This window comes from Hoplias malabaricus, chromosome 8 (genome assembly GCF_029633855.1).
Source record: "Hoplias malabaricus isolate fHopMal1 chromosome 8, fHopMal1.hap1, whole genome shotgun sequence".
Lineage (NCBI taxonomy): Eukaryota > Metazoa > Chordata > Actinopteri > Characiformes > Erythrinidae > Hoplias > Hoplias malabaricus.
The window spans coordinates 35,721,957-35,744,525 of record NC_089807.1 but is presented as its reverse complement, the minus strand read 5'-3'; the positions used below and the strand labels follow the sequence as shown (position 1 = coordinate 35,744,525).

The 22,569-nt window shown below is 40.7% G+C and overlaps 1 protein-coding gene across 5 annotated transcripts in view; it reads left to right on the top strand.

Annotated features, from left to right (window-relative positions):
• Positions 1–705: 705 nt before the first annotated feature.
• psda (pleckstrin and Sec7 domain containing a) overlaps positions 706–22,569 on the top strand; it is a 57,035-nt gene continuing 35,171 nt past the window's right edge. For all 5 annotated transcript variants that reach the window (XR_010804045.1, XM_066678692.1, XM_066678691.1 and 2 more), the window contains exons 1-5: positions 706–872; positions 7,736–10,186; positions 11,371–11,488; positions 12,889–13,432; positions 14,407–14,847. Coding sequence is in view for 4 of the 5 variants with exons in the window: in XM_066678692.1 (XP_066534789.1) it covers positions 7,907–10,186; positions 11,371–11,488; positions 12,889–13,432; positions 14,407–14,847 (3,383 nt within the window). In the remaining variant the exon portion in view is untranslated. The remainder of the gene's footprint in view (positions 873–7,735; positions 10,187–11,370; positions 11,489–12,888; positions 13,433–14,406; positions 14,848–22,569) is intronic.

Sequence of the window (22,569 nt, the reverse complement as noted above, 5' to 3'; positions counted from 1 at the left end):
GCCTTTGTGGGTTACCCATGGGTGGTCTGGCTTCCTCCCAAAAAACAAAAAACACGTGTTGGTAGGTGGCTTGGCTGTGTGAAATTGTCCACAGTGAGAATAAGTGAGACCTTATTCTTATTTCATTGATAGACAGCATATATTCATAAAGAGTGTGATGCTCTATTGAGAGCATTGGGTGAAAATGAGGAAACATGGCTGCATACAGATAGACAGGGTTTCTATGGGATGGGTAAGTGAAAAAAGTGTTTCAGTGTTGTTCATTTAACCTCAGCATAACACAATGACTAAACACAAAACACAGCAATGTCTCTGAGCATTGCTGCTTTGAAATTTTAATGGCCAAAGACACCCTCAAATGGGCAAATTCTGACAGTCAGTGTTTCTTATGTCATAAACTTAAGGATCCAATCCTGTCAATTTGCAGGACGTGGATTTCAAACAGGCAATTGATAGAAACACAAGAACAGGTTGGGTATTCGAACCTCATGCAATGTATGAAAGGGAATTTGAGGGATTTGCTTATTGGAAATAACTTTTAACATGAAATTAAATCTTCCCATGCCTTATTAGGTCTTCCCCAGTATTATTAAGCCATTCACACGCCTTAATTTATTTTGAAGGTGTGTAACCAGTCAGGCTCCTTAAAATACAGACAGAGAGAGGTTTTTAATGGGACAGGTGAGTGAAAACAGACGGTGTCACCGCTGAGCTTTTTAACCAGGCTCTCGAAAATGGATGTGCCTGGAAACGGAGCAGGTTTCCCTCAGAAGAACCATGGAAACCGGCTTTAGTGTGTTCAGGTTTTCTCATCCTGGATCCTGTGTTCTCACGCTGTGGAAACTGGTCCAGCGCCAGAGACTGCAGCAAAGGTGAGTTAGCAACTTGCTAGCATTGTTTATTTTAACGGTCTTACATTGAGTAGACGGTTCTCTTGACAGTGTCTATTTTACTTGTTAAAAAAAATGAAACAGGAATATTTTCATAAGATGGTGGTAGGTATTGAAGCCTGAGTTTGCAGTCTAGTCAGTTAGCTTCTTCATTAAAGGGGAATTAATTTTTTTAAAGCAACAACACATTCCAAGCGATGAGATATAAACAAAGTGAACGGGTCCCACAAAGCAAATATATTCATTTTGTTTATTGTCCAAAATATTCAACAACAAACGTGTTCTTCTTTGTTTTTATAATTTAAAATTGATAGTAGCAAATTAGTGAATCAGAAAAGTTTCTTTGGGGACTGTTTTAACGCGCAACAATTTTCAGGTCCGCCATTTCACATGAGAATATTATTACCAGGTTTATTTATTTATAGCTTAATAAAAGCTTGAAATTTGTAGTTGTAAAAAGTAAGAGAAAGTTTTTAGGAGTTGTAGAAAGCTTTCAGAATTATTTTATTTATTGAATTAACCTGAATGTCCTATATATCCTTTTTTTCAGTTTACTGTTTTAAGAAAACAATATTCTCATATTGACTGAAAATCAGTGGTTAAAAAGAAACGTCACAGCCATGTGTGTCTGGTAGCGCAAGACAGCATAATGTGCCTTGCTCTTTTTGGAGAGGATGCCCTTTCTACCTCTCCCTATCAGTGAGCATTATGCTAGCTGCCATAACAGAATTGAGCTGTTCGTGGTCCCCTCAAAGTATCTTTCAAGTAAGGTTGCATAGTGGCAGTGTGAAATAAAGTGGTGACATGGTTCAGGTGTCTTACAGAAAGCATGGTTTTGCCTTTGCATAGTTTTATCCTTATGGCTTGGTAGCCTTGTGTGAATTGTGTAGAATCAGCTAGTAAGTGGAACATACAGTAATTATACCAAATTAGGGGGAAGCCTGAGTTTAAAAAATGAAATGTCAGGATTGGCGATGTTGATACTACAGCATCATTTCATCTTTCTCTACACAGGACCACTGTTTTTCATGGCTCTGATGCAAGCCCCTCATTCTGGCCATGTCGATTTATGTAGGGGCTGCATTTGCAGTGGGAGTGCTGTAAGACTGAGGTGACAGGCACAGGGCCAGTAGCTGAAGATGCACATCATGTGCTGACTTCATGAAATATCTGTGTACTGCAGCTCAAGTCTCTCGCGACTAGTCTGCTCAAAGTCTATCTTTCCAAGTGCTTTGTAGAGAACGGAGACATCTGTGTATATAATTCCACAATAATGCCCACTGTTATCTTAAATAGGACTAGGGTGTCTAACTTCCTATATATTATTACACACAGTGTGCTGCATAGCCACTGAATGGATTGATGTGGTGATAACCACAGTGCAGTGCACCACTTTGCTCCTCAGACTGTTATCGAGCTCTTGGCACTCAGGTTAAGAATGCAGCTGATCGACTTGTCTCTGCATGGAGACATGCATGCATTCACTGTCTCTGAAGGTGCAGTGTGAAGGTAGGCCCATTCATTTACTCTCAAACCTACGTTTTAACCTGCGCAGTGCTTTTATGTGTCTGGTTTTAATAATGCAGTTAATTCATGTAGCAGATCTGACTCAGCAAAAGAGACTAGAGCTGCAGCTGTGAATATTTTTGGTTGTAATATATATTCAAGAACATAGACTGTTTACATAGCACTGTTCACATTCAAGAGTTTCTCCAGATCTTATTTTAGAATTAATTTGGTTTAATAAGTGGTTTATCCAAGAGAAACAAAGTCAGATGCAGTATTGTAATAAAATGAGATTTCTTAGAAATCTTAACAGCAGAACTGCAGCAATAGCTGGTTCCCAGAAAGGATTATTGTTGTTAAAATTGCTGTAAATATATGTATATTTAGAACAGGTTGTCCTGTAATTTGTGACATCCAGATCCCCTCCCAGCTCCAGCTGGGATTTGCTTAGATCCATCCCAGGGTGCAGGTTTCTGATGATGTCTTTAAAAGTGTTGTCCTTCACTCATAAAATGTTTGTTAAATTGTGTGTAAAAGTTTTTTTTTTATATTAGCAAATCATCCATTAACATTTTTTAAATGAAAGAGACAATGTGTTGTTATTTGTGAACTCTACCTGCTGTGCCACCGTGCCTCCCTATATCAAGATACTTTCAAATTGAAATACTAAATAATAAAGAAATGGAGCTCAGGTAGTGTCGCAGTCACACAGCTCCAGGATCCTGTCTGCCACTCTGTCTGTCTGTGAGGAGTTTGGTGTGTTCTGCCCGTGTCTGTGTGGGTTTACTCTGGGTGCTCTGGTTTCCTCCCATGGTCCAAAAACACATGTTGGTAGGTGGATTGGCCACTCAAAAGTGTCCGTAGGTGTGAATGTGTCAGTGTGAAGGCCTGGTGCCTCGTCCAGTGTGTGTTCCTGCCTTGTGCCCAATGATTCTGGGTAGGCTCCAGACCCACTGCGCCCCTGAATTGGATAAGAGGTTACAGACAATGTACAGACACTGATTTACAAAGTGTTGTTAGGGTTGACCTACACCATACACAGCAGTGCTTTTGTGTCTACTCTTCAGGAATCACCAGCATAACCAAAATTTCACCAAAAAACTGGTGAAATTGATGGGTTTTTACTGCCTTGACTTCCCTGAAAGACGTTCTGTTGTATGGGATGCTTTTTAAATGGAACTGAGGGATGCATGCTTCATTTCTGAGAAATCGCAAACTCAACTGATGCCCTTAACAAAAGTGCTGCATTACTTACTTCAGTTAGCTTTGTTGGTGCAGTCTGGAGAAGAGCCTTTATACCAGTACTAACAGGTCTGTCCTACCTTGGCTGCAGCCTTCACCCTGAGTCACATCTAGTAGGGTTTATTCACACAGCTAGGGTTTCTTACTTAATAAACCTAAGGAACCAATCCTGGCAGGTTGTGGTGCAAATAAGCTGAGATTGTAGTGGTAACTCAGTGCACATTTATAGAGCCACACATACTGATTAACAGAAATGAGTTCTTAGAGGTATAATTGATGATCGGAGGGAGAATTATATCTTTGTCTGCTGTCAATTGGAAGTATTTGCTGTTATGAAGATGATTACTCAGCTAATCTCCCCACATTTGGCTTCTAATTTAATAGTTAGTTATTGACAGGTCTATTCAGCAGTCATCCCTATGGAGGTTCCTTTACTTTAATAGTAATAGATGAGCTTCATTTAGTAATCACACCTATTGATTACACTTATGAATGACCAGTTTAAATGATATAGGCATTTCTTATATAATGGCTATAGTTGGTTAGACTAGCTGCAGGTCTAAGTGCTCATGCTAGCTAATTCAAAGACTAAATAAGCCTTCAGTCCTGTGTGTGTGTATTTATATACGTGCAGAAGCTGGGATTCACCTTTCAGTGTGGACGTTCGCTGAAGCGTCCTCAACCCCTCTCGCTTTATCTGTCAAGATAAGGGATGGGGTCTTTCCTCTCTCCTGTAAACCCCCCTCTGGCACAGAGGGCTGAACCTTTTACCATCTGTCACTGTTATGGCTAAGTGCACTGCTTTACTACACACACACACACACACCGGCTCTAGATTGGCTTAATTCCTGGATGAGGGGCGGGCTTTAAGGCCCTGAGTGACACACAAGAAGAGGAAGGAGCTCTACTGGACGTAAGACAGGTTTGCATGGGGTGGGGGGGTGGTGGAGGGAGGAGGAAGAGGAGTCACACTAAGTCGTGTGGGAGGCATAAATCCAGTATGGATGAGCCAGCAGAGCAGGCAAGAGAGGAAGAGAGCCGGAGAGACAACTACAGACCCACACTTATGAAAGATTCAAGGATGATATTCAGAAAAAGAGCTTTCTCCAATGCTCCATAGAGGACAGTAGGAGAATGAGAGAGAGATGAAAGCCATAAGGTAAAGCGGAGTTCATCGCTGTGGTCTGTGTGACAGGAGATGTGCTGTAATAGTTATAAGGGGGGAGGAGACGGGGAGTGGGGGAATCCTATTAGCTAGAGTACAAAAAAGGTAGGCCTAAATACCCTGCTTAATAGTGTGTGAGGTTTATGTGTATAAGTATTAGTGCGACTGGAAAAGAAGCTTTACTATGTTTGTGTAAAATCTGAGTTGGAGTTATCTTTGATTTAAGTTAGTGATGTAGGACTAGTGACTATGCAAATGTTTTGTTTTGAAATTAGCCAGCAATTGCTTTTAAAAATTGTTTGATTGTGACTTATAAGTAGCAAATCATTGACCTATTTATTTATTTTGCTAATTATATTCCGAAGTTTTAAGTGTCCTGACATTACAGTATAGGACAATATTATTGAACAGAATATTTAACATATTTTAAAATATTAATTATTCATTAGTGTCAGTATCTATTGACATGAAGACATTTACAGATTCATATATTGTTTCAAATCATTGCTGAATGTATTTTAGAAACTGATTTTTATTTTAAAGTCTATTCAAAATGTTTTTGTTTAAGTTTTAAAAATTAGACTCCTTGTTTGTCAAGATTTTTAAGCTACATTTTTGAAGTTGTACTGATTGTCTAAACTCAAATTGAATACTGTGTAAAATGTTGAAGTAGACAGCTGCATCATGTTGTTCCTTTGAGGATATATATATACACTGTTTACACCTTTGGATAACAAACTTCACATGGACAGTCTTTTGCTTGCAGACATTGGCATTAATGCAAAAGCTAATGGATCTAAAAAAATCTACCTGCCAGACAGTTACTTCAGATTCCGAAGGCTACAGCCAAAGACAAACGTCACACAAACTGTATTGTTTTGTTTGTGACGTGCTCGCCTCCGTGAGAAACCTGATCCAAAGACTTAATTAAAGAGGCGTTCGTTTCAGGTCGTTACTGGTTACCTTGCTGCATGTTGAGCAGATAGGGTTACGACCATGACTTTAAAGTGGCTCACATGCAGTAGTCAATAGGAGGAAGTTGCTGACTTTCAAAGCAATGGGCTGGACAGTAAGAACAGGTCTGCTGTGCTGCTGGTGATTAAGCAGGCTTTGAGTTTCTCTGAGTTTCAACAGGCTGATTTGACACACACTGGAGCAAAGAGCCATGCAGCATTGTAAGCTAGATGTAGTGCAGTTATTTTTGGAATTATCTATCCTATCTTTCTATTGTGCTGGGTTGAGGTGACCTTGCCTTTCATTTGCTGTAAAAAAAAAATGTGGTAGCCTTGGCTGCGTTTTGCATTACTGCTTGAGAGATATACGTTATCATTCTGAAAAAAGAAAAACAAAAAATGTTGTTCAGATGTGTACATCATTTCCGCATGCATGGTATGGATAACATCCACAGAGTGTTGTTGCGTTGATCTTTATGCTGATGAGCATTGATCATTAATCTTAAAATGATGTGCACATTTAATCTAGTACATTACTTTTCCACGCTTATGAAACAGTGTGAGAGATACATAATGAGGAGGTTGGGGTATATGTTTGTGGTCTACTAAAGAGGACACACTCCCCTTCACCCTCTCGTGCCGCAGTGGCTGCTGTGCTGTTGGCCAGATGTATCAGTGTAAAGCAATGCTTCTGCATAACGTCTGGCAGACCTCCAGCCTTAGCCTTGAAACCACTCTCGTCTCTCTGTGAATCACAGAAACTTAGCATTCAGCAGTAGTCTGTAATCATCAGCATGCTATGTAGAGTACTGTGCAAAATTCAGAGACCAACCTACATTTATTTAAATTTAGTATGTTTAAGTAATAAATATTTTAACATTTAATAAGTTTTTCAATATTTAGGTAATATTTCTCAAGATATTAGATACAGTATAAATGTTAGATAAATCAAAGTTAAATGTAAAATAATAAAAAAAAATAATAAATATAAAATTCAAAACTATATTTAAAATATGAAGCAAATGATAGACTTGAATGTAAAGGCTGCTTGGACTGTAAAATAAATGGTCTCTAACTTTTACATAGTACTGTGCATACATTTATATAGGTCATTAATAAACTGACATCAGAATTAACACTCAATTACCTGTTCTTAGTTAAAGAATTACTGCAGATTTTTTCCATTATTTCCAGCTATACTTTGATGATATATTAGTTTCTTTTCATTGTAAAGCATCACTGTGTATGTGAACTGCAGTATATAAGTGTAACAACAGTACTAATAATAATAATAAGAAGAAGAAGAAGCAGAAGAAGAATTGTTTGTTGTTTGTACACGGAAGTTTAACTTGTCTGTAAGATTTTATTCACTGTTTGAAATGCCACAGAAACTCATTTTTAACTCGAGTTGTTTAGTTTTGTTGCACTTTCAGTAATGCAGTTAGCAATCCCCCAAGCTGGAGAAATCCACATTAAAATAAATCAATATTACCCACCTATCGAACAGGAATAGAGCAATCCTCATTTCAGTTCATGCTTTTCAACGTTTGGAGTTCTCTCTGTTTTTTAAGAAACTCTAGATGCCTCTGCCATGAGCAGAGAAACCAAGCACACCGGACAGAGACAGTTTTTAAACTCATTTACTGACACTGGGGCTTTGTAAACACATTAGACTGGTTTCAGCACACAAACAGAATGGAGAGCTAGCAAATGGCAAGGAAATATCATCTGAAAGTTCTAAACATAATATATTTTTTTTATTAAAATGGCAAACTATTACCTCAGAATATAACCTCTTCACTGTGGTGCAGATACTGCTAATTTCATATTGCATATAGTAATGCTAGTATGTCCAAATTAAGGTGCTTAAGTTAGATGTGTAAAAGATTATAATATTTTAGGCATGGACAAAGAAAGATGTTGAAAAAACACTGATCTCTAAAGGATTCTTTTGTGTTTCTCTCTCTTGTTCTTCTCAGACAGTTGATTTTGAAGATGACCTGGGCATCTCTCTCTGCTTGTTTCCCATAGTGGACACCTACCCTTTCAACAAACAGTGACTTTGTCATGTTTATCTCTGCGAAACAGCACAGCAGGTGTCCCTGGACAGATTAATGCGTAGTATTCTGTAAAGTTGGCTGGCAGGGATCATGGCTCAGTCAGGTAAAGTCCTCCACCTGTATGTGGAGGTGAGATCTGTGCCAAATGAAGAGGGGAAAGAGCTGGGAAATACCGAAGAGACAAAGTCCCTCATGTTACAGGGGCCAGACATAATTCCGAAAACACAGAGTGGAGCCCTTAATGTCCCACCAGGCCTAGTGCCCCCACCTGGAGTCTTGCATAAAGGGGCAAGTAGCACCCAGAGCCTAGCTTCCACTAAATCTCCATCTAGACACTCTGTCAGCTTTCAGCTCCATCCAGGGGATGCACCACCACACCCACCCACTCATCACAGACAGAGCTTGCCTTATGATGAAATAAATAAGTTACTGTCTGCACTTCAACCAGGGCCCAATGGAGGTAGTCGCACCCTAGTACGAACTCGCTCATCTGAGAGTGAGCCAGTCTATGGCCGTGATTCTAGGTTCTCTGGACATTTTACTGCACCTCCTACTCCTAGTGGTGTTCGAAGAGCCTATGGACGAGAAGAGGAAGGGAAAAGATCAGTAGTGACCTACAGTTACATTGAGAAAGCTAATGTCAAGTCTATGGAGGGCCCTTTGTGCCAAAATGAACCAGAGAATCCTTTCAGAAGAGACATGGATGATCAATCCATTCCCATCTATCTCAGGAAAAGGCTGAGCGACCCAGTTTGGTCCAATGGCTGGGAATCAACTGGTCAGTCCAACACAAAGCATGCCTTACCTGGCTCCTTGAATACACCGAGGGGTAGCCCCAACCTCCGTCGTGCTACCCTAGACTCAGTTGCAAAAGAGGCCACGCTTCGTGCTTTGAAAGAGTTTGGCTCTCCACAGATAAAACGTCGACTTGCAGCCAGAAGTCCTGAAGGAAGCAGTGATTTGTTGCACATAGATCCGCCTCGCTGTCGGTCATGGTCCGGGTCTCCAGTCATGCCACGGAATTCCAGAACTCTGCCCTCCAATGCACAGCTAATAAATCCAGATATACACAGGACATGGCATGGTATTCCCAGGAGTCCAGCAACTGATCATCTCTCTGCTCATGCTGGCCAACATTACTACACTATGTCCCCCCCTGCTAATGCCAGATCTCATAAGGTGCCAAGTCAGCGAGTCTGGAAGTGTGATGAGAATCTGAGGCAGGGGTACAGGCATGGCCCACCTTTGCCATCTTGCAGGCCCACCTCAATCCAACTTGAAGTTCCTTCTATGACCATCACTCAAGCACCTTGTGAAGAAAAACACAGCACAAGTGAGAGTGCCCGGCAACCCCACAAGGTCAATTTCAACCTTCCCAACTCATTAAATCCGTCAGATGCGGGAGTTAATAAAGAGAGTGGTAGGAAGAGCACAAGCCCTGCCACAAGCCCTGAGATGGCCTGTAAGTTAGCAGAAGAAGCCACAAAGCTTTCCATTATTATGGAGGGTAGGAGGTCTCCTTCTCCCACTCCATCCTTGTCAGACACTGTGAGGTCAGACAGCCCAAGGTCAGGGCGCAGCTCTAGAGAATCACAACAGTTATATGCTAACATCAAAGGTTCTGCAGCAAGACCTTCTGATAGTAATTTCCCTGTCAAGGAGGGTCACTGGGAAGAGGAGCCTATTCAAACAGGACAAGAGTCTGGTCAGCCATCCAATTTTACATCTAACATGGGCCACATGTCCCCTGCACTTCCTTCTGTGCTGCATCGTATGGACTTGGTGTCTACATCTCCCATTCGAGATCCGCAACAAGAGAGAGCGGAGCTTACAAGAAAAGAGAGTCCAATTTTATATCGGCATCGGCCTCCCCAGTACACTGGAGAGTATTGTTCTCTGGGGCTTGAGCATAGACACTGTGAATCACAGTATGATTCTGGTTCCAGAGACAAAACAGAAAGCAACAAGAGACACTGCACAGGACCTACGACCAATAGCTTTGTGGGCCAGACCTCCAAGCAGCGCTGGAGAGAAGACCACTCCAGCAAAGTTAGGGAAGACTTCAGTAAGGGCAACTCGTGTCATGCTGGAAGTCCCCAAGGTACGTCTCCAAAGGAGCTGGGCAAACTGACAAGGAGTGGTCCAGCTGTGCTGAGCTGTCAGGAGAACAATTCTAGGGTACCACCTCTTGGAGATACAAGAGGTGAGAGTCGTTCAGATGGGGAGCAGAGCAGTGCTGTGTCCCATACGACCAGTGGCGTTACAGGCAGCCCAGCTCATGGAACTCCTCTTGAGAGAGACTTTATTTCCCCAGAGAAATCCAGCCAGAGCAGTCAGAGGAGCAGCGACACGGGGAACATGGGTATACAGGTGAGACATCTGTATATGGTAAGAATGCCCCATTCCTGATTTAAAGAAACATTAGGTAGTATTTTTACTAGAAAATTTCAGCTTCGAAATTGTTGTGATGCTCCACTGACCTGTAATGTAGAGAAATGGACCTCTGTTGTTGTAACTCTTGGCTCAGCACTACAGAAACTGCACTCTGTAACTTTTAGAGGAGGGTAGGAAACTCCCACAACTGATTTCATGACACTGCTTTAAAGGTACACTGCTGTAATTACAATGCACCTGAAGGGATAGGGGGTGGGGTGTTGAGACCAGGGCCAAAAATAGCAAATCTTACTTAGTGTTGCTTTAAGTAATTTGAAATGAACTGTTTGCAATAAACAATACAGGATTTGAGTTTTGTAAATGATACATCCATTGCCACACTTCAGTACATTAAAGATGTACTGAAGCCAATGTACAATACCAATCTAATATAATAGAGTATGATATATTGCCAGTTATTGTAAAATGCTTTATATTAAACTTTTTGTGGAATGATGTGTTGAGTGATATGACAGAAACAACATTATCATACGTAAAGATATCTTCACAATACCAAACAAGTATCACAACAATATGGAGTATTTCTGAGGTTATATAAACTGGCTAGCGCCCCTTCTAATTAGTAAATATATAATGTTATATTGCACATATAGATGGAATGCTTGGGAACAGTCACACATATATCTAAGGTTAGCATACCTAGTGTCATGACTTTGCTAGATTATTAAAAAGCCACACAGGGATAGTATTTTGAGCACTGCAAGTGTGCTCTCAATTTTGACAGAACCATCCAACATGTTCTTAGGTTGGTATCGGATTTGTTTGGTAAGCAGCTCTGTAAAAACCTAGTCGCACATCATAAGTCCTCAGTATAGCATCTGTGGCTGAATGCAGTCAAATTCTCACAGCAATTTTCCATATAATATGAAAGGTGTTCTAAAAGAATAGATGTGACTGTGCAGTAAAGGGAGGACTGATTCCCTCTGGGATCAGTAAAGTATCCATCTATCCATCCATCCATCTATCTTACAAACGTTTGGACATATTGTGTTTTTTACCCATTTTGTCAGACATATAAAATCATCTTGATGGTTGACTATCTGACTTGCAGAATTAAGTTTGCTGACAGTAATGCTTGCTAACTTAATTGTATGTTCTAGTCGGGCACTGGATCATCTCTGTTAGGCCCTTCCTTGCACTCTCAAAAAATTGCTCGTGCCAAATGGGAGTTCTTGTTTGGAAAGCCTCCTGATCCCCAAGACCACCATGGAGTAAAAGGTAAGAACATTCATGAGGACCACCCATACACACCCTGTCACCATTAAAAGAGCCCTCAGAAGACTTTCCCCTCATTCGCTTGTGGTTATCTCTCCCTTTCATCTGCTTCTTCTTGAAAACAAGCATTAAGCCCCACAATGAACATGTAATCCAATTATCTGAAGGGGTTGAGCCACTGAAGCATGACATCAGGATGTCTGTCACAGGAAGTCTGTCACTATAAACATTGTTAAAATTGGCTAACACTTTCCGTCCCTTGTTTTTCAAGCATTTATTTCTGTCACTTAATTGCATTGTTCCTTAATTGATGTTAATTTACTTGAGCATAGTTTGGTCATATATTGTTGCTTTCTTCTGGTTGTCATTAAGCTAGTTTTAAATATACATACACACACTCTGGGGTGTTGATTAAATTATTTTTAGATACAGTGAGTCATTGTCTGGCCCGGTTGTTAGTCAGGGTTGTTTAAGAAGGTATTTACTACGCACCATGGTCAGAGATATTAAGACAGTGATTCATTCCATACCTGTCACTCAAACTCTTGACTGTTTTATTTAGTATTAATTGCATAAATATTTTAAAACAAGTTTTGTTTCTGACATATAATTTCAAGTCAAAAGTTTGTGAATGTTTAAAATAATTGCCATTCATAATTCTCAGTAAAGGTATATAAACAAATTAAACAGATAGTTCAGCAGCCATCTGACAACTGTCTAAGGCCATGGGGGCCTGGGTATGTTCTTGCCATGTCTGCCACCCTTTATCACTAGGTTTGAATTAGTTTTTCCTGGTGCTGGTCCCAAGCACAGAGGGAAATGTGAGGGTTGCTTTAGGAAAGGTAAGCAGCGTAACACTTGAGCCAAGCCTGTAGTGCTTTTATTGGGTCGGGGTGGTAGTGATCCGCTATGGAACAACATTGGTGATCAGTATTGTTAAAAAATGCTTTGTGAAATTTTTAATGTTCAACCTAGAGTCACCTTTTTGTGATTTAAAAGTATTTGTGAGCTGATAGCAAACCCCCCCCAAACCAAAAAAACCAAAAATATATATATAATAAGGTTATTATAAGGTATTTCCAGTTATAAGAAATTGTTGTATAATTTTTAGAAATTAGATTCACTGTGTATAGTTTTGGAACACTCAAGCAAATGCCAACACTAAGCTAAGATTACGTAATGTACTAGAGGAAAACAGATTTATCATGAATAACACATGAAAATGTTAAAGAATGTAGGTCTGAGCACGTGCAGAGCCATTAAGTAGGGCATACTGATAGGTGGCACAGTTTGTCAGGACACTGTCTCCAGTGCCCACAGCAAAGCTGCCCAAATATTCTTTTAACAATTGATGATAACTGATTTTAAACTTATATTTCTTTTTCTCCTGATTGCTGAACAAGGTCCATTGTCTTCAACTACACCTTCTAGTGGCTACTCCAGTGATTCTCTTACACCAGCTCCTCCATCCTCATTGCCTCTGAAGTCTCCAGCATCTCAGTCCAGACACAAGCCAATGTCTGAGTCCCAGAAAGCCTCCAGTCATGACGTTCAGCAGGTGGACGTGGAACTGCTCAATACCCCTCCATCCTCAGGCTCATCTCCTAAGACTGGCATCATCAGACGCACCATCAAATACTCCGAAACCGACCTGGATGCTGTACCACTGCGCTGTTACAGAGAGACCGATATTGATGAGGTGATACTAGCCGAGCAGGAGGAAGTGGACTCAGCTTTTGGGAGTGATCGCAGCGTACTGGGCACTTCCGCCACCAGCAGTGGGAGCCCAGTAGAGGGGACACTGTGTCCACGGGCAAATGGGGAGGAGGATGAGCAGTTACTGGATGAGGAGGTGGTGAGTTGGGCCAGCGTCAGAATGCATGGTGACAGGAAGAGGCAGCACGCTTCACAAGACGCAGATGAAGTGTTCAGCCGCTTACTTAGAGGGTAAGTTGAAGAAACACATTTTGATTTGTGAGGAAAAAATATTTTAGAGACAAAGCATGATTAGTACACTACAGGTCTTACTCAGCCTTAGTTCCTATTGGGCATTTAGCCTTCTCCAACCTGCATAGACTTGAGCAAGGTTTCCAGAATATTTTGCATTGTAAAATAGTGCCACGACATACATTTACATATCTGGTTAACACCATGCTAACATACGTACATTCAAAGTTGAGTTTGCTTGCCTAGTTTTGTTTCCTGGTAGGATCCAAACCCACTTTTAAACAGGTCAGAGGGAAGTGATTGCAGAAAATGTATGAATAAATAAATGAATAACATTAACCAGTTTTAACAAAAGATTAAAAATGATTCAGGTTTAATATAGAGTAAAATATAGAACTGGGCCATAATCGAGTAGTGATGAACATTAGGACCAACACAGAGAAAGTATGATTTTGGCGGTAGACTATTCTAAGCGCTGCAGTGCCACTGATGTGGTGGTGTGTTAGTGTGTGTTGCGCTGGTATGAGTGGGTCAGACACAACACAAGTTTTTATATACTGTGTCCACTCACTGTCCACTCTGTGAGATACACCTACCTCATTGGTCCACCTTGTAGATTTAAAACCAGAGACAGTAGCTCATTTGTTGCTGCACAGTTTGTGTTGGGAATCCTCTAGTCCTTCATCAGTGGACACAAGACCCAAAGGATGCTGTTGGCTGGGAAATTTTTTGGTTGGTGGATTATTCTCAGTCTAGCAGTGACACTGAGGGCTTTACACCCTCTAGCAGCACTGCTGTGTCTGATCCACTTAAAAACACATAAACGCTGAGAATGATCCACCACCCCAAATCATACCTGGTCTGTGGTTTTCTCAATATATATAATTTATAATCAACCATAGAAAGCTGATCAACAAACATTTCTTATCCCTCCCTCCTTCTTTGAACTCACTCTTTTGCTGGTATTCCTGTAGATCCCCCAACTGCTTGTCAGACAGCCACAATGCTCTGAAGTCCCCCATACCTGTTGGCAGTCCTCGCAGGATCTCTACGGAAGGCCTGGACTCCTTCAGCCGCCATTTTGAGAGCATTATAGAATCGCATCGAGCAAAAGGCACATCCTACAGCAGTCTGGACAGCGTGGACATAACCCCCAGCGGCCCGCCTGTCTTCACCTTTGACTTCCCGACACTGACCCCTGAGATCCAGAGCCAGATCTGTGAGAGTGCCCAGCAGATCATCGAGCTGAGCTTTGCCCCTCTGGCCCGTCCTGAAGCCCCCAGTCTCTCAGGCCCTAGTGCCTCTGAGGTGTCACAGGTCCAGGGCAGTGTGTCTGAGGAGGAGAGTGAATCCAGTAGTGGTCACTCAGAGAACCACATTCCACCTGTGGAGTCTGATGTGGATGCTGTAGTAAGGTCAGTGACCATTTAGAGCACAGTTTGCAAGAAAGTGTATGAGCCTCTCTGATTATTTTAGAAATTGTTATTATAAATTACTATTATTATTGAGGCAGCCTCAATGTCCCTAAAATAAATCATGAATGAATCATGAATTCATGAGTCATGAATGTGGCCCTATGGGCAGATATGCTAAATACAAACTACATACATACATATTGTTATTATTCTTATTGAACGCATTACAATGTACTAATATTAATTATAACCTTCTAAAATTGATGACGTTGCAGTGATAAAATACAACACTTGCATCAATGCATTGTTACACTCCACAGGATAAGATGTGTGCCATATGGTAAGAATGCAGTCCATCAGTTATATGTAATTACTTTTAAACTCTCTGTAATAAGTTCTGTGTTTATTGCTTTAATAAGCATTTATTTATTTATGTTTTCCCACATGGAACTTTTCAGCTAGATGAGTCACAGCTGGCCTCCCAGACACACACACACACACACACACACACACACTTATATGTGGCTCAGGAACAGATGTCTTAGGGCAGATGGCACTTATGCTGTCTGTAATTTTGTTTTCTTATCATTTGTGGAAGACCAATGTCATCTGCGCACTAAGCTTGAATGCTGGACTAAATTCTGAAATGAAATAGACACATTGCTGATATTTGACATTTATAATGAAAAGTGAACTCTTTTTATTTCACCCTCAGTACTGCATTATGGTAGATTTGCATACGTTTTTCTGATGATATTGGACAGCCTCCTGTTAATAGTACATACTGGACTTCTTTTAAAAATAATTTTTTATGGTTTCATAAAACTTCCAGGAGAGGTCTCTGGAGAAAGACGCATGTAGCGCTTGTTCGTTCCTTTGAGTGGTTTGTACATTAGTGAACATGGTTTTCTTACAGGCGGCACGGTGGTGCAGCAGGTAGTGTCGCAGTCACACAGCTCCAGGGATTTTGAAAAATGTGGGTTTTGTGTGAGGAGTTGGTGTGTTCTCCCCGTGTCCGCGTGGGTTTCCTCCGGGTGCTCCGGTTTTCTCCCACGGTCCAAAAACACACGTTTGTAGTTGGATTGGTGACTCAAAAGTGTCCGTAGGTGTGAGTGAATGTTTGTGTGTGTGTTGCCCTGTGAAGGACTGGCGCCCCCTCCAGGGTGTATTCCTGCCTTGTGCCCAATGATTCCAGGTAGGCTCTGGACCCACCGTGACCCTGAACTGGATAAGCGCTTACAGATAATGGAATGGATGGTTTTCTTATATGTAACTTAATAGAAGTGAATAGTAAATATACATCATGTGTTTAGCTTCCCATTTATTGTTTTTCATTCCTGGGATAATTTGACCCTATCTTTATACTGATCATGAATGCCACTACAACATGAGCTCTGAATGTGCGTAGCCCAATAATATCGCTGTACAGTGTTGCACAAGTGTATTGGGATCATTTGAATCCAAGTGTGTAATTAGAATAACAAAGTGTGTAATGCCACTTAAACAAGCTTTAGATCCCTAACTTGGACAGGGAACTTGCTTTTATATTCATTGAGATTCATATCAGTTCACTGAAATTTGCTGTATTAATTTAACCTATCTGTGGCAGTAAACACACAGAAACACACACACACACCTGGAGGGGCAACCAGTCACCTTGGCAATGGAAAACAATTTACGATTAGGTTGCTCAAGGGCACATCAGCCATGGATATTGAGAGAGGGGAAAGCGCTGTTCCTTAGTTTCTCCTACGCACATTATGTCCTGATGGTTCAGGGGATCAAACCAGCATCCTTCGGTTCTAAGCCTGCTTGTCTAATCTTTAGGCCAAGCTACAGCATTAATATTCCTTGGGAAAGACTACTATAGATTCTATCCATTTGCCTACCTATGCCTTCTATCCATTACCCTACCTATGATGACACATGATTAAAAACAGTATGTTGTGGAATAGCAGCAGTTCCCACATGCCATATACAAACAGCACTGGTGAAATTTGAGTCAGTTACATGGGCAGTATATCAAATTGCTTGCAACTTCATTCATTCTGTATGTTGAATGTCAGTATAATACAAGATATTATTGTAATATTTTTCTTAGTGAATATTACCTCGTGCCTACAGTAGCCCTCTTTCTCACAGTATGCTTTCCTAGGCAGTGGAGTTTTAATAAGCAAACTGAAAGTGATTCAGCTTAGGAAGCTTTCCATGGGAATTTCTGTTGAAGACCCTTCTGAGGTCATGGCTTGAGATACTGTGGGTCATTCCCAACCAGTCTTCTTCCTGCTGAGTGTGAGAGCTGAATATAGAGTGGCGGCTGCAGGTTACATCCTTAGTGCACAGCAAGAGATCTGTAGGGACTGAGTTTGACATTTTTTTAACTCTTTCTTGTGCTGTCTTGCTGTGTGTGTTTCTAATTTTAATAGGCCTAGGCAGAAAGACAGTGTTGTGTGTTGTATGCTAAATGCTATTTTGCCTGGCTGTGGCCTCTGATAGAAGCTGAAACCTGACCCGTCTGCTTTGACACCTGGATCCTCAGTTGCACTCCTACTTCTGCCCAGTCAAACCTAGATCAAGGCCAGACACACTTGGTCTCCATGGTGATAGGAGATTAGCTTCCAGGCCCATGTGATTTGAGGGTTTTAAATAGAGAGTTGAAGTGTTGGCAACAACTGAACCATGTCTCTTATTCCAGCCTTTATTTATTTATTTATTTATTTAAGCTACATTAGTGCAAAAATGACATCACATGATATTTTTGTAAGTAGCATAGGTTTTGTTCAGATTCTCCTTGAGTGCGTGAATTTGTTAAATCAACAGCACACATTATTTAAAATCATTATTTATTAACCGGTAAAACTAGGTTTTGGATGATTGCCACGAGGAGAGATTTGGAAAAAGTTAAACCAACACATTTACACACAGAATATCACACTTACTGGAATAATGTTGTTTGTTTTTATTCTAATGTTGGCGTTTGTTGTTATTTGTTTGTTTGTTTGCTCAGATAAATAGGTTGTTTAATCTCATAATCTCTAGAGCCTAAAACTTTTGCACTATATATATATATATATATATATATATATATATATATATATTATATACACACACAGGGGTTGGACAATGATACTGAAACACCTGTCATTTTAGTGTGGGAGGTTTCATGGCTAAATTGGACCAGCCTGGTGGCCAATCTTCATTAATTGCACATTGCACCAGTAAGAGCAGAGTGTGAAGGGTTAATTAGCAGAGGGTAAAATATTGCAATGCACACAACATTATGGGTGACATACCAGAGTTCAAAAGAAGACAATTTGTTGGTGCACATCTTGCTGGCGCATCTGTGATCAAGACAGCAAGTCTTTGTGCTGTATCAAGAGCCACCGTATCCAGGGTAATGTCAGCATACCACCAAGAAGAACACATCCAACAGGATTCACTGTGGACGCAAGAGGAAGCTGTCTGAAAGGGATGTTTGGGTGCTAACCCGGATTGTATCCAAAAAACCATAAAACCACGGCTGCCCAAATCACGGCAGAATTAAATGTGCACCTCAACTCTCCTGTTTCCACGAGAACTGTCCGTCGGGAGCTCCACAGGGTCGATATACACGGCCGGGCTGCTATAGCCACACCTTTGGCCACTCACGCCAATGCCAAACGTCGGTTTCAATGGTGCAAGGAGTGCAAATCTTGGGCTGTGGACAATGTGAAACATGTATTGTTCTCTGATGAGTCCAACTTTATTGTTTTCCCCACATCCGGGAGAGTTACGGTGTGGGGTTGGATCAGTGATGGTTTGTGCTGCCATATCATAGCATTCCCTTGGCCCAATACTTGTGCTAGATGGGCGCGTCACTGCCAAGGACTACCGAACCATTCTGGAGGACCATGTGCATCCAACGGTTCAAACGTTGTATTCTGAAGGCGGTGCCGTGTATCAAGACGACAATGCACCAGTACACACAGCAAGACTGGTGAAAGATTAGTTTGATGAACATGAAAGTGAAGTTGAACATCTCCCATGGCCTGTACAGTCACCAGATCTAAATATTATTGAGCCACTTTGGGGTGTTTTGGAGGAGCGTGTCAGGAAACGTTTTCCTCCACCAGCATCACGTAGTGACCTGGCCACTATCCTGCAAGAACAATGGCTTAAAATCCCTCTGACCACTGTGCAGGACTTGTATATGTCATTCCCAAGAAAAACTGATGCTGTATTGGCTGCAAAAGGAGGCCCTACACCATACTAATAAATTATTGTGGTCTAAAACTAGGTGTTTCAGTTTCATTGTCCAACCCCTGTATATGTATGTATGTGTGTGTTTGTGTTTTGACTGCACTATAGAGGTACAAATACTTAAAGGAACACTAGGTAAAGTTTGAGTTTTTTTTGCTCCTGAGGCCCCCCCAGCATAACTCATATTTACAGCACTGTACTGAAAACAATGAGGGAAGGAGGAGGGGGATTGTTTCCTAGAGTAGTTTGAAACTACTGTTTCTGCTATGCTGAGCCCAAAGTTGCAACAACAGAGGCCCTGTTCTCCCTACTGCAGGTCAGTGAAGCATCACAGTGATTTTGAACCTGTAATTTTAAGTTTAAAATATTCTGTAGTGTTCCTTTAAAGTATTTTTGATGCTGGGCTCTCCCTGCAGCTGCAGCATGTGATTCCCTTTTACAGCAATTTCCTGTAATCAAGAGAGAGGGAAGGGGTGGGAGCGAGGGTGTGTGGTTTCCTACCCTCCTTCAAAAGATACATAGTGCAGGTTCTGCAGTGTTGAGCCCGGTGTAGAAATGACAGAGGTCCTCATTGATTTTTAAGCTTTAATTTAGAGGTAACAGTACTACTTAGTGTTCCTTTAAGTACTGTCATAAATATGCGTAGATATGCTTCTGCTGAGTTTCAGTAGGCAAACTAAGGTGGTGATATCTGAGATCTATTTCTGATTCCTCTTCATCCTCATTTTTAATTGCTCCTTAATGTTGTAAGAGTATGATTACAGGCTGATTATTCCAAGACAGAGGCTGATAAAGAAGCTGAGTGGGAAGGATCTAAGTGGAGGGAGGGACACAGTGTTAACAAAGACAGGAAGATATGCAGGGAAAAGGGGGTGAGCTGTTCAAGGAAAGGAAATACATACCATATCTAGAGGCGGAAAATAGCCCAGTTGGCGAGGGAAGCACTCACTCTGAGAAGCACAAACACACAGGCGCACGAACGGGACTGCGGAAAGAGGAGCCACTGGAGAGGAGTGTTTGAGAGAGGGAGACAGAAGGAGAGTGGGAGAGGCAGGAACAGAGGCACATATGAGGAGCAGTCATTCAGAACTAGTCCTCAGAATGAAGAAGTCATAGAAGTTTTGCAGAGAGAGAGAGGGGCTGAGCAGCTTGGGACTAACCGAGACGAGGGGTCAGTGAAAGTCTGGACAGGAAGAGCAAGAAGACATGGAATTTGGCTTTAAAAATGGGTGTATACGTTAGAAGACAGGGCTGCATAAAGGTGGACGTCTTGTGCTGGTTGCAGCAGGTATTTGCTTTAAATCATGCTTAGATTTGACCAAGATTTCAAGCTAATATTTGATGAGGTATGTATTATACCCCAGAAGACAAGAATCTTTAGTCGAGGTTTCTATATTTTCGAAATGTATATGTATCCGCCTTACTTCATCGGAAGATATATGTACAAAAAAATGATTAGATATTGTCATTGTATGACAGTGCTCATATCAGTGCATCCCTATTAGAATAAACCCTTAGTTCAACCCCAATCTGTGGGATTCACTCCCATGCAGCTACTGTAGAGCTGATGAAGATATCTGAGCTCCATGCTGGTTGGCTGGAGCTTTTCAACTTGTCATACAGAGGCTTTGTTGCAACAGAGCTTTAATGACATGGCTCAATGTCTGCTCTGCTGTGGAGGCGGGGCCCTGGACGATCATTACCTGTACTCTCCTCTGCCAGCCATTTATCGGTGAGTAGAAACTGAATAAGATGAAGCAACTTGTGGATGAATTCTGTCTCCAGTTTTCTCAGATGTGGTATTTGGTGCCGATTCCCGTGGTTTTACACACACTGAATGTTAATAACATTTTGATGGACAGATACATCAATGAAAGGATTCATCTGTATATGTACATTTTATACATTTAGTTAATGCCCCATATTAACTAGGATTTACATTAAATTAATTTTTAAAAGATTTATAAAAATTGATAAAACATCCTTTAACTGATGTTTTTTTAAATGTATTACTTATAATAATATCTATTTATTTTTTGTTATACTACAGAGCTTTATAAGTTTTTTTTTTTTTTTTTTTTTTTTGGGGGGGGATTTCAAAAATATATTTGTATAATTCTGTTGTTTACAGAAAGACATTTGTCTGGAGTTTCCTTATAAGATATAAAAATAATTATTATTATTAGTAATTTCATTTAGAGGCTTAGCCTGATATTAAAACAACATTCTTAAGTCCACTATAAACAAAGCAGTGGTCTAATACAGTTCCTGCATGTTACACTGCAGGTGTTGCTGTAACAGAAATCTGGGCCAAATTCTTTGACAGACTTTGTGAACTCTTGTGTGCTAATATGAGACTCTGCTATCTTTTGGTGATTAACTCTTGATGAGAGAAAAAGAGAATTTTCTGCTTGCGTCCTTCCAAGCTGCTGTCAAACGTTTTGTGTTGTTACTTTTGTGGTAACAGCTTTACCTTATGAAATATTGATATATTTATATATATGAAATATTGATACAACATTGCTGACACATCCAGAACATAATTTTATGCTGACCTTTATAGAACCACACATACAGCACAAGAGTTTTGTTTGTAAACTGAATGTTTGCAAACTGCAAATCTCAATGAAATTCTTAATAACGTTTTGCAAGTACAAAGACTTTTTGATTCCTTAGTCTTCTTTCAAAACATTTTGACTCTTTTTAGATTGTTTTCTAGGGTTGCAAACTCCTCATATCTGCTACTGCACATAACATATGACAGTGAAAGACCACTGGTTTCAACTCAGAATTGAAGAATTCTTTCATGATTTTCAGTGGCTCTCTGCAACAGAGTTATGTTGAGGATTTTCACAAATAAAAGCCTGCCTTTACTCTGAGCAGTTTAATCTTAGTAAGTAATTTTTTGTTATTAGTTTAATATGTTGCAAAAGGACTTCTTAATAAAATCTTTTTTTCCATTTACTTACACTGAAAATAAGAATGTTTTTTTTTCTTCTCTAAAGTTACTATTTTGGAGACGCTTGTTTTTCTTGGACAGCGACGATGTGGACACTGCTCCAACATTGTCAGTGGCTTTGAATAACTTTGGCATCTGCAAAACCTTTTTATTGACCTTAAATTAGAGCACGACATCTCTGCTTTCACTTTCACCAGTAGAAGTGAGGGTGTGTGAGGGCTCCTCGGTGAGTGTGGAATGTGTTAATTGAGGTGGTTTCGTGAAACAGCCAGGGACCGTACGCCCTTTTGTTTTTCACTGAAACCATCGAAACCTGAGAGGACCTCATTCCCCTGAGCTGATTCATAGCACAATTAATGCTGTTTCTGTTAATCTGTGAAAAGTGATACCTCAGTGACAAGTACACTGCTGTTCAAAAGTTTGGAATCACTGTTAACTAAAAAAAATACCTTTCTAATATCATACTGGTCCTGTTCTATACCTTTCAGCTGTATCCAGAGTAATGTCTAGAACTACAAAGTTAA